Source organism: Berghia stephanieae, chromosome 11 (genome assembly GCF_034508935.2).
Source record: "Berghia stephanieae isolate SIO BIC M18660-M18661 chromosome 11, UCSD_Bste_1.3, whole genome shotgun sequence".
NCBI classification, from domain to species: domain Eukaryota; kingdom Metazoa; phylum Mollusca; class Gastropoda; order Nudibranchia; family Aeolidiidae; genus Berghia; species Berghia stephanieae.
In genome coordinates, this window is record NC_088370.1 from 33,606,495 (window position 1) to 33,618,994 (window position 12,500).

Sequence of the window (12,500 nt, forward strand, 5' to 3'; positions counted from 1 at the left end):
GGAAAAGACTCTTTACTCACATTCTCTCACCGTACTCAGGTGTAAAATGAGTTAACAGCGTTGTCTTTGTCCGAAAAATTGTAATATCGCCTAACAGGCGTCATGTCTCATCCTACATGTTAAATGTTGCTGTTGACCAGGGACCCCTTGTAAAGCGCTTTGAGCATGTTAAGTGGATATTGCGCTATATAAAAGCTCAATTTTTAAAATTTTTAAATCACACCGTGCGACACAATGCCTTGCAATGGTCCCTAAATATCGACAGATTTTTTGCAACTGAACTATCCAGATCCCAGCCTATTCTCTTATTATGAATTGTATTTGTTAAATTTTTATACAATTCATAATTAACCAGATATCTTTGACTGATCGAACAAATTTATAATTGAAGAGTGATATTTTCCAAATCTCCCAAACTCTGTGTTTCCCAATTTGAGATATTGAGGATTATTTCCCCTAAAATTTCTTCTTCAGTCTATTATTTTATCATATTTAAACTTCAAATCTAAGGAAATTCTTTTACCAAATAATGCTTAAAATAAAGTTTACATTTCAAATCATAACATGGATGGAAAATCTCAAAAAGTAGAAAAATCGACTTTGCGAGTTTAGGAAAACCAGCCTTCAATTATAATATATTTATCCTTTCACAGCACAAGCCCTCACTTTGCAAGGAGGAATCAACTGTTGGAGACCGAGTTTCAATTCACTACACAGTAAGTCACTACTATTTACATCAGTCAAAGTGATATAAAAAGTAATAAACAAAAATGAATATTACAGTTTCAAAAATAAAATAAATACAAAACAGAATGTTTAGGCTCGAAACCTTTCTTCAGCCAAAAAAAATTTATTATTTTTCTTTTGTTTTATCAAGAGAAATAAATACTTTTTCTAAAAAATTAAAAATGATTTTCATAAAAATTATAATTTTCTAGATCCGAGAGAATCTCATTTTTTTATCAACTTATTTGTTTAGTGCCGATGGTTTTCCTAGGATCTGCAATCATACGTCCTGGTATTGGGTGACAGAAAAACAAATAAGTGCAGTTTTCCCCATTCTCCAGAAGTCAGCTAGAGTAGAAATGATAGTTTATCATCTCATTTGATCTAATAGTGGGGGTTAAAGCTGTGAAAATGGAACTTAATCGTTTAAAATTTTCCTCCTTTTTCACTTTTTGTCACCATCAGCACTGGTGATAACAATTAACTTTTCGATTTTTTATATATTTCTTTATGTTTTTTACTGCTTTTTATATATTTCTTTATATTTTTTACTTTATTCTAACTCTCTGGATTAGTATAATTTTTTTAAATCCAATTAATTCTATGTTTGATTTCAGGGGAAATTATCGAATGGACAAATTTTCGATTCTTCCATCAAAAGACAGAAAGATCCAATCAGTCTCACTCTGGGAGCGGGACAAGTCATTGAAGGTTTTTAGTTTATATTCTGTGTCTTCATTATACAGTCACACCTCGTTATATCACCATGTGTAAGACCAGGGTAATTATGCTGCCGTCTTATTGTGCAGCTGTGGTCTTGTGGTATGACACTGGCTTTAGAAATCAGAAGATCCTGGGTTTGAGTTTCACCCTGCTCATAGTTGAGTCCTTGGAAAAGGCTCTTTACTCACATTCTCTCACCTTACTCAGGTGTAAAATGAGTACCTGTCTGTTAACAATGTTGTATCTGTCTGAAAAAAATGTAATATTGCCTAACAGGTGTTAAAATGTTAAATGTTGCTGTTGGCCAGGGACCCCTTGTAAAGCGCTTTGAATATGTTTAGTGGATATAGCTCTATATATAAAGCTCATTTTTTAAAATATGATAAAAGGATGGCATAGGGTTAGTTTTGAGCTATGTTTGGAAATTTGTTCGAAATTTTAAGGATTTATTTTATGTTTCAATTTCAAATTTTTGTTTTCCTTATAGTGTAATATTGCGCATTACTACTTTACCCAGAAAGTATTATGGGCCGTGAAATGGACATTCCCATAATATGAAAAGCTGTTTTTTGTTTACATTGGCGCTTATGACCTCTTACCATATTCTGACAGAATACTGGAATAGAGAGGCTCTGCTTAAGTCTTTTTTCATTTCAAATTCTAGTTTATGTCATTTATCTCTGTTGCATCTGATAAGAATGAAAATCAAACTTATATTTAGAGAGGGATAGAATTTAGAAATGACATTCATTCTCCTTCCCAAAACATAGCCACATACCCCATTCAAGAGGCTAATATAAGTTTGGTTTCTATGATGAATGTGTATGCACCAAATTTTTGTCATATTTAAAGATTTTGGGTGTGATGTGGTGAAAGCATTTGGGATGGCTATGTAAAGTCGAGTATCCCATATATATCATACTTTTTATGAAAAAAAATAATTTTAGCATCATGTGATTAAGTGCAAGTTTGATCCTTTTGACTTTGAATTCAATTTTTATAACGTAAGCCACTCCCCAAAATAATACAGATAGATCACATATAATGTGTCCATATGTTTTATTGGTCTTTTGTATGTTTTGGGACGATAGATCATAATATATAATGTGTCCAGTGATTGATTGGTCTTTTGTATGTTTCAGGATGGGAGAAGGGACTCCTTGGAATGTGTGTAGGGTAAGTCTAGAAAATGTTTGATTTTATAGATAGTATGCGCTTTGCTAAGAAGCTTCCAACATTTCCATCCGGAAGTATAACGGACCAACACACAAAACTGTGTGTAACCATGAACTTTTATAGTCTGGATAATACAGTTAAGTGAAAATTACTCATAAACGTGGATGACAAAAAACAATAACAAGGACCTGAGTGATGTCAAATTCATTCTATCTATATGAGGAGAGATAAAGGCAAACTATGAATTGGTCATGTGACCTTGGTCAACTTGACATAGTAATCCTTCAGAGCGATAAAGCCCATGGAGCTACAGTTAAGTTGGGCTTTTCTAGCTGTAAACAAATGTAGCTATTGCTTGGTACCCTCTGGATTGGAGGCTATTTATGGCAAATTACTTTCTGTTAGGTTTGACAGACACAGCTATCCCAATCACTGCCTCAGGAAAATTAAAGATTATTGCAAGGCTAATTGTTATTTTCCTGGAATGCAATGGTGATCGAGGTAAAATCCTGGGTTTTTTAAGATATCAAATTCCATATTTTTAAAATTTACTTCAAACTTGTTTAAGTGACATGATCGTCTGACAGATTTACAAAAAATAATTACTAACAGCACATGCATTAAGAAATTTATTATATTGACAACAGTGCCTTATTTTGTTATTGCTCTATATCAAGGGAAATAATCTTTATGATTATTGATTAAGTTTTGTCCCTTGTCTGTATTCAGTTCTTGTGATTCTTAGAAAACGTTTTACTCTTTTTAATAATTATTTGGAAAAGTGAGTGGAGAAGGTGCTTATGTTGATAATAACAAGAAATGAAGTGAGTAGGAAAGTGCCAGATGACAGCAGAGAATAAAAAGTTTACAGCGGCTTTGGGGGCTCGAACCCGCGACCTTACTGGTACGACAACTCCACCTGGCTGGGGAGATCATGACTCTACCGTATGAACTATCCACGACCCCCAAAAAAGTCGCTTCAAAGCTAAGTCTAATTTATTTTGTTATTGCACTATATCAAGGGAAATAATCTTTATGATTGAGAATCTTTATAATATTGATTCAGTTTTGTCCCTTGTCTGTGTTCAGTTCTTGTGGTTCTTAGAATACGTTTTTACTCTTTCTAATAATTATTATGGAACTTTCAAAATCTGCAAAGTCACACTGGAGACACTCTCTGAGACATGAAACTCCTCTGAGTGTATTCCTCTTGATGGGGTCCTGTCCTTTTGTCTGGATGAGACTTTTAGGTGATTTCAAACTATGTACACTGATAGTGTGCTCTTGGAATCTCCCTTTAGTTTTACTTGTGTGCTTTACATTGTAATCTAAATTTTGTGTTTTTAGTCTATCCTATTTCCTTCCTTTTTTGTGGTGTACTACAGCACAACTCAGTTTATCAAAGTTCGAGATTTCATTTCCAAATGTGTCAGTGTATGTCATAATCAGTCGGAAGGTCAAAATTTTGGATTTGCATTTTTTAAAACAAATTCTGGAAGAATTTGTTTTCCAGAGCATTTTAATCTTTATTTGAAGTAAATCGGGTGATTTTTCATGAAGTTATGGTATGGGAAAGGTATCCAGCAACTTTTCTGAAATTTCATAATTTTTCAACTAGACTAGCTTAAAAAAATATTTAGAAGTGAAATTAAGCTTTGATATTTCCCTAAGATTTACAAAAAGGGTTGATTTAATCATTTATGACAAGAACTCATTTTTGATAAAAATTGACCTTCTAACTAAACCTGGCAATATCTCAGTTCAAATCTTTTCACCATCCGACTGATTATGTCATTCGCTCTAACAAATGATTACAAGATAGATTCACACTTGTGGTAATGCTGCCCTCCCCCTGCCCCTTACATCCTTCAAACTGTTATTATTATTATTTTCCAGAGAAAAGAGGAGGCTGGTGATCCCACCCAGTATGGGCTATGGAGATGCTGGCTACCCGCCTGTCATCCCAGGTAAGGGGAGAGCACAATAATCAAAAAGAAAAAATAAATAAATTAGTGCTTTTATATAGCTCAATATCCACTAAACGTGCCCAAAGCGCTTTACAGAAGGTCCCTGACCAACAGCAACACGTAATATGTAGAACGAGACATGATGCCTGTTAGGCGATATTTCAATTTTTTGTTTTCTGACAGAGACAACGATGTTAACGCCCAGGTACTCATTTTAAACCTGAGTTATGTGAGTCAAGAGCCTTTTCCAAGGACGCAACTATGCGCCGATCGAGGCTCGAACCCAGGATCATTCAATCCGAAAGCAAGTGTCATACCACAAGACCACATAGCCGCACAAAACACACCAAAAAAAAATTTAAAAATCACAACAACAAAAAAAAAAAGAAAACAAAGAAGGAAAGAAAAAAAACCCTCCATGAAATACAATGATGAAATGGAGACAGGATAATCTCCTGTTGGATTCGTAAGGCCAAATGGTTGTTTGCTTTTTTTTCTTGAGTAGTCGTCCTTCAGAGCCATTATGCCTAATGGAGCCGGAGTTTATCCCAGTTTCTGTAGCGTGAAATGGACAATAGAAATTGATTGCTACCCTTTATAAATGATAATAATAATAATAATAATAATAATAATAATAATAATAATAATTATTATTATTATTATTATTATTATTATTATTATTATTATTATTATTATTATTATTATAGTAATTATAGTGGTAGTAGATTATGATTAAAAAAAAACATGATAAAGTTTATTATTATTGCCCCTAATATCATAGTGGAAACAACTCTAGGCACATAGCATTCTGCGACATACAAATCATAATTTTTGTAAAATTGCCACCACGCAAACAGATACAAACATGTTTATACATGTACTCTCACAGAAAGAGAGAGAGAGAGAGAGAGAGAGAGAGAGAGAGAGAGAGAGAGAGAGAGATGAAAAAAGGGTACATATGAATTAATGAATGAAAATCCTATCCTTTATTCAAATTAATATCCATTTGAGAGGGTGGTTTGAATTTATGTTGAAAAACCATTGAAATGCATTTTAGAAATATGCATAGTTCAGGTTATTTTGTTTCGTTTTGTTTTCTCCCCATTCTCTTCTTTTTCATTTACTCCTGGGTGGGGTTTCTGACCTCCTATAGTGGGCAGGGAGGTACTTACTGTGTCTTCTATCCCCCTATATATATATCTGTTTTCCAACATGCTTTCTGTCTTTGTCTTGGAATGAGATTACTTAGTTTTGTCCTGGCCCTGACGGATACCCTAGCTGGGAGGGAAACAGTCAAATGTATAGTTATTGTTTTGGGAGATGATATTTTTTTCCTTGTAAACTTTTAAAATCACCCCTCTGTTATGTATTATTATATTTGTTGTTTTTATTTTATAACGTAAGTATTTGAGTGTATTCCTCTTAGTAGGGACATGTGCTCGTGTTTGGATGAGACTTTTAGGTGATCTCAATCTAAGTACATCGATGGTATGCTCTTGGAATCTACACCAATTCCCTATTTGTACCATTCCCTTTTGTCTTACCTTTTCTTTGGTGCTTTAATTGTAATTCTAGAACAATTTACTATCCTATATTCTCCCTTTTTACTGGCGCTGATATGACCTAAATGTGTTGCAAGCGCCGTAAAACCCTTAAAAACAAAACAAACATATTTTTTGTAAAATTGCATACACGCAAACAGATACATACATATTTCATATATTGACTCTCACAGAAAGAGGGGTAGATCTGAACTATTGAATAAAAATCCTATCATTTATTCGAACTAATATCCATTTGAGAGGGTGGTTTGAATTTATGTTGAAAAACCATTGATATGCATTTTAGAAATATGCATATAGGGAATGAGATTAGCGGGAGAGTAGCGTCCCTTGATTGGACGTCACCGGCGGAGAAGTTATTAGAGAGAGAACGTCATGTTGGTTGTGCGCATACGTCTCTAGTCCTCGCTTCCGGAGACATTTCACCGAAAGCGAGGACGAGAGAGATGCATGCGCAAAACCATGTTGACGTTCTCTCTGTAAGGTGATGTCCAATGAAGGGACGCTACTCTTCCGCTAATCTCATTCCCTATTTCACTCCATTCTATCTGTTTCGTAGATAAATTGAAGCTTTACATTCAACTCCACTTCACGTTGTTATTTATCATCTCACACCAGGTGGCGCCACTTTGCATTTTGAGGTCAACATGGTGAGTCTGGAGAAAGGCATCGAAGTGGTCCTGGCGTCGTCCATCATGAGCGTTCTGAGAATGCTGGCCATCCCGACCATTGTGGTTGTGGCCATCGTTGTGATGTATTCGCGGTACAACAAGGAGATGGAGGCTAAGCGGGAAGACAAGAAACGGTCCAAGAAAAGGAGATAGATTTGTTTGTTGTGTGTTGTGTTGTTTGATTGAGGGTGTTTATGCACGGTTTATAGGGTGTGGGTAGCTTAAATTATATAAGATGTGTGTTACACTATATCAGATGTTTCTTATGTTATATCAAATATGTGTAATATTGGGTATGCAGTGGTCCAAGAAAAGAAGATAGATTTATCTGTTGTGTTGTTTGATTGATGGTGTTTATGCACGGTTTATAGGGTGTGGGTAGCTTAAATTATATCAGATGTTTGTTACACTATATCAGATGTTTGTTACACTATATCAGATGTTTCTTATGTTATATCAGATGTTTGTTACATTATATCAGATGTTTTGTTATATTATATCAGATGTTTGTTATATTATATCAGATGTGTTTTATATGGTGCCAACCTAATGTAAAAAATGCGTATTCTTTACTCACATTCTCTCACCGTACTCCAGTGTAAAATGAGTACCCAGTTGTTAACAACATTGTCTATGTCGGGGAAAAAAAATTGTCATATCGCCTAACAGGCTGTCATGTCTCGTTCTACATGTTACGTGTTACGTGTTGCTGTTGGTTAGGTACCCTTTGTAAAGCGCCATGAGCACGTTGAGTAGATATCACTCTATATAGTGCTCAATTAATGTATGTTTGTGCGTAAATGTAATGTGTGAAAAGTTTTATATAAGACATATCTGAGACCACATAAATACTGTTGTTACATTTTTGATTACGAAATCCTTGCAAGTTTGTCCAGCCTTATCCATTTTTAAGACAAATGTTTTTTTAATGTTTAGAAAAGCCGTCCACAGATAGATTGTCGTCCACAGATAGATTGTCGTCCACAGATAGATTGTCGTCCACAGATAGATTGTCGTCCACAGATAGATTGTCGTCCACAGATAGATTGTCGTCCACAGATAGATTGTCGTCCACAGATAGATTGTCGTCCACAGATAGATTGTCGTCCACAGATAGATTGTCGTCCACAGATAGATTGTCGTCCACAGATAGATTGTCGTCCACAGATAGATTGTCGTCCACAGATAGATTGTCGTCCACAGATAGATTGTCGTCCACAGATAGATTGTCGTCCACAGATAGATTGTCGTCCACAGATATGATTGTCGTCCACAGATAGATTGTCGTCCACAGATAGATTGTCGTCCACAGATAGATTGTCGTCCACAGATAGATTGTCGTCCACAGATAGATTGTCGTCCACAGATAGATTGTCGTCCACAGATAGATTGTCGTCCACAGATAGATTGTCGTCCACAGATAGATTGTCGTCCACAGATAGATTGTCGTCCACAGATAGATTGTCGTCCACAGATAGATTGTCGTCCACAGATAGATTGTCGTCCACAGATAGATTGTCGTCCACAGATAGATTGTCGTCCACAGATAGATTGTCGTCCACAGATAGATTGTCGTCCACAGATAGATTGTCGTCCACAGATAGATTGTCGTCCACAGATAGATTGTCGTCCACAGATAGATTGTCGTCCACAGATAGATTGTCGTCCACAGATAGATTGTCGTCCACAGATAGATTGTCGTCCACAGATAGATTGTCGTCCACAGATAGATTGTCGTCCACAGATAGATTGTCGTCCACAGATAGATTGTCGTCCCAGAATAGATTGTCGTCCACAGATAGATTGTCGTCCACAGATAGATTGTCGTCCACAGATAGATTGTCGTCCACAGATAGATTGTCGTCCACAGATAGATTGTCGTCCACAGATAGATTGTCGTCCACAGATAGATTGTCGTCCACAGATAGATTGTCGTCCACAGATAGATTGTGTGATTTTTAAGAAGCTTTGGATTTGAGATGGACAATAGCAATTGCTTGCTACCCTTTGTAATTATAAAAATAACATAATATATGTCGTTAGAATTTTGCTCAAATGACTTTGTCATGAAACAAGAACTTGCTATGATACAATATGTGACCTATTGGCACAAAACAGTGTTGTGTTTGGGTGAAGCAATGAAAAGTACATTGAAAGTTAAAATAATCAAAATTATGAAATTCTCGTGGGTTTTTTATTTGTCATTATTATATATTTTTTTTTTTTTTTGCACTTAGAAAATTTATACAAATTCTCCTTGGAATGAGTTTACTTGGTTTCGACCTGGCTCTGGCCGGATACCCTAGCTGAGAGGGAAACAGTCAAATGGAAAATTAGAGTTTTGGGAGGTGATAAATCTGTTATGCACTATATTAAGTTTTATTTACATATTACTTATGATTTGTAAAAATTTGAGTGTATTCCTCTTTGTGGGGTTCTATGCTTGTGCCTGGAAGAGACTTTTAGGTGATCTCAAACTAATTACTTTGATAGTGTGCTCTTGGATTCTACATCTGTTTCCTATTTGAACCAATTCTCCTTTGTGTTACCTTTTCTTGGGTGCTTTAATTGTAATTCTAGATCTTTTTACTATCCCATTTTCTTCCTTTTTACTGGTACTGATATGACCTTAATGTGTTCCAAGACCCTTTAAAAAAAACAACAAACAATGCTTCTGTCTGGATGTTTGTGTGAATGTAGACTCATATGTCTATCTGCCTGAATAGACTCACAATTTTACAATTTTAAAAATATCGCCTTTTTCAAAATTATGATTTTGCAATACTTATTTGCCTCACTCTTTATTTTATTTTTTATTTTTTTTGCACCTGCTTTTTCATCAACGTGCATGTATGTTTCTGTGTGTGTATACGTCTCTGCATGAGTGTATGTGTATGTGTGTGTGTGTGTGTATGTGTATTGATATATGTTGGTGTGAGTGTGTGGCAAAATATTTCTGGTTACAAATGCACATAACAGCTTTAAAAAAATAATTTAAAAAAAACAACACTTGAGTGTTGCGGAGGTTTTCAATCTTTTTTTTTTTCTTTTTACTACTTCTTTTCTTATAAAAATAGTTTGGGGCTATTGTTTTTCCCTTTTTGAAGCTTTTATTTCTTTTCTTCTTCTTCTTCTTCTTCTTCTTCTTCTTCTTCTTCTTCTTCTTCTTCTTCTTCTTCTTCTTCTTCTTCTTCTTCTTCTTCTTCTTGTGGAAACCTCCAATATTGTCGAGGATCACTCCACAGTTTGTAGTGTTTTACATTTTAAACTTGCTAAAACTCTGCACATAATACTAATTTAAAAAAAAACACATAGATTAAAAAGTCACGTTGTGAACTCTAGCAATCGCGTGAAGGCATGTTGGAAACAGTTTTTAGCCACTTCCATTTTTTTTTTTGTTGAACACATTTTACTGCCCCACAGCTTCTAGCAGCTTAATGTTGTATTTGATTGAATGACACATTCTGATGTTTCTTTTTAACCCTCTCCTTACCACCTACAGCAAAATCGTCACATTTGTTACAACATCACAATATACATTTTGTCTTATTCAAATTTATTTTGTACATCACAAACTTTTAAGAATGATCTTTGTTTAATTAATAATAAGAACATAAAGTTGTTTTGTAGAAAGCTTGTATGAGTTTGAAAAAACAATTTTTCTGCTGGGTAAGCCTGCCATTTCGGGAAAATACTGAAAATGATCGGTAAGGAGAGAGTTGAGAAAATTTATTTACAAGCATAACAGTAACTGTCAATGGCCATATCATCATTATTATGTCATCCCCAGTCTCCCATCCAATGCCTTTTTACCTTTATTTAACCAAGTGCTCAAATTTATGCCCATATTATTACATTTTCATGCCTTTTATTCATATCGGTATTACTATTATTTTTTTTTTTACTTTTTGAATAAAAGATTGTTGAAGGTCACCATTGATTCCATATTTTTTTTTTTTTTGCGTGGCTATGTGGTCTAGTGGTATGACACTCGCTTTCGGATCGGAAGGTCCTGGGTTCGAGCCTCGCTTGGGGTATAGTTGAGTCCTTGGAAAAAGGCTCTTTACTCAACATTCTCTCACCGTACTCAGGTGCAAAATGAGTACCTGGCCGTTAACAGCGTTGTCTCTGCCCCCCCCCCCCCCAAAAAAAAAAAACCAAAAGCATTGTAATATCGCCTAACTGGCGTCATGTCTCGTCCGACGTGTAAAGTGCCGCTATTGACCAGGGACTCCTTGTAAAGCGCTTTGAGCACGTTTAGTGGATATCGTATTGCGTTATATGAAAGCTCAACTTTTTTTCTTCATTATAAAAAAGAAAATCAAAAAGACAAATGATGAAGAAAAGAGAAGGTCGGTCTCTGATCTTGTGTTCGTGACAGCACATTTGGTAAAGCAATAAATGAAGTGAGTAGAAAAGTACCAGACAGGGCGTGGTTCCTGATATCCCATAGTGGGCAGGGGGATACTCGCTGTGTCTTCTTCTATTCACCCCTAAATCCGTTTCTCAATTGCTGTCTGTCTTTGTCTTGGAATGAGATTACTTCGTCCTGCCTTGACCCTGGCCTGAGTTCTTGGCTGGGAGGAAACAGTTGAATGTATAGTTTTTGGGAGATGATCTTTATTTTTTACTTGTAAAATGTCTCTCTGTTTTGTACTATTATTTTTTGTATATCTTATACATATGATTTGTAAACATTTGAGTGTATTTCTCTTAGTAGGATCTTGTGCTGGTGTCTCGGTGAGAGTTTTAGGTGATCACAAACTAAGTGCACTGATAGTTTTCTCTTGGAATCAACATCTGTTCCCTATTTCAATAAATTCCCCTTTGCCTTACTTTTTCTTGGGGGTTTTTTAATTGTAATTCTAGAACTTTTTACTATCCCATTTTATTCATTTTTACAAGCGCTGATATGACCTCAATGTGTTGCAAGCGCCGTAAAACCCATTAAAAAAAGCAAACGTTTAAATCATATTGCGCTATATAAAAGCTCAACTTTTTTTTTCTATTTTTTTCAATTTTTATTTTTTTTATTATTATTTTTAAAAAAAAATCAAATCAAAAAGTAAAAGACCAATGAAGAAAAGAGAATGTTGTTCTCTGGCTTTAAGTTCATGAAAGTACATTTAATTTGGTAAAGCAATAAATGAAGTGAGTAGAAATGTACGTTGTGGCGATGAGGATTTGATCCACAACCCTACTGTTGCGACGGCAGCTCCACCAGGCCACGACAGGGACAACTCTCTACAATCGACGTTCTAGGATCGGAGAGTGTCGAAATCCGATGTTAGTGGAAGGTAACTGCGTAATGCATTCATTCGGTCTCCAAGCTACAGCGTGTCGTATGTCATTTTGCAGAGCGTGCTGGAATAGGATTCAATAGTCTGATGTCACGTCGCCCAGCAACGAGCAGTTTGGTTCTAAACAAAGAAAATCGCTACTTTTATTCTTCATAATGACTAGAATTTTTTCACGTGTCATGTGATCAGAATGTATAAAAGTCAAAACATAATCAGATTTATAATTTTTTTTCTCTCCTGGATACACTTTGATGCTCGTCGGAGAGGTATTTCATAAGGACGTCCGCCATTGTTCTGATAGTTTAGAACCAGTTGCTAAGTTACTATGCATGCGTCATTACGAGGGAAGTGACGTCACTACTGTTGAAGCCAATT

General features: G+C 35.4%; 1 protein-coding gene across 1 annotated transcript in view; it reads left to right on the top strand.

Annotated features, from left to right (window-relative positions):
- The window catches only part of LOC144956518 (peptidyl-prolyl cis-trans isomerase FKBP2-like), a 13,060-nt gene extending 2,302 nt beyond the window's left edge, over positions 1 to 10,758 (top strand). Inside the window, exons 2-6 of the mRNA XM_078887067.1 lie at positions 654 to 716; positions 1,344 to 1,437; positions 2,592 to 2,625; positions 4,522 to 4,592; positions 6,773 to 10,758. Of these exons, the coding sequence (XP_078743193.1) occupies positions 654 to 716; positions 1,344 to 1,437; positions 2,592 to 2,625; positions 4,522 to 4,592; positions 6,773 to 6,978 (468 nt within the window). The 3' untranslated portion in view covers positions 6,979 to 10,758. The remainder of the gene's footprint in view (positions 1 to 653; positions 717 to 1,343; positions 1,438 to 2,591; positions 2,626 to 4,521; positions 4,593 to 6,772) is intronic.
- Positions 10,759 to 12,500: the final 1,742 nt, after the last annotated feature.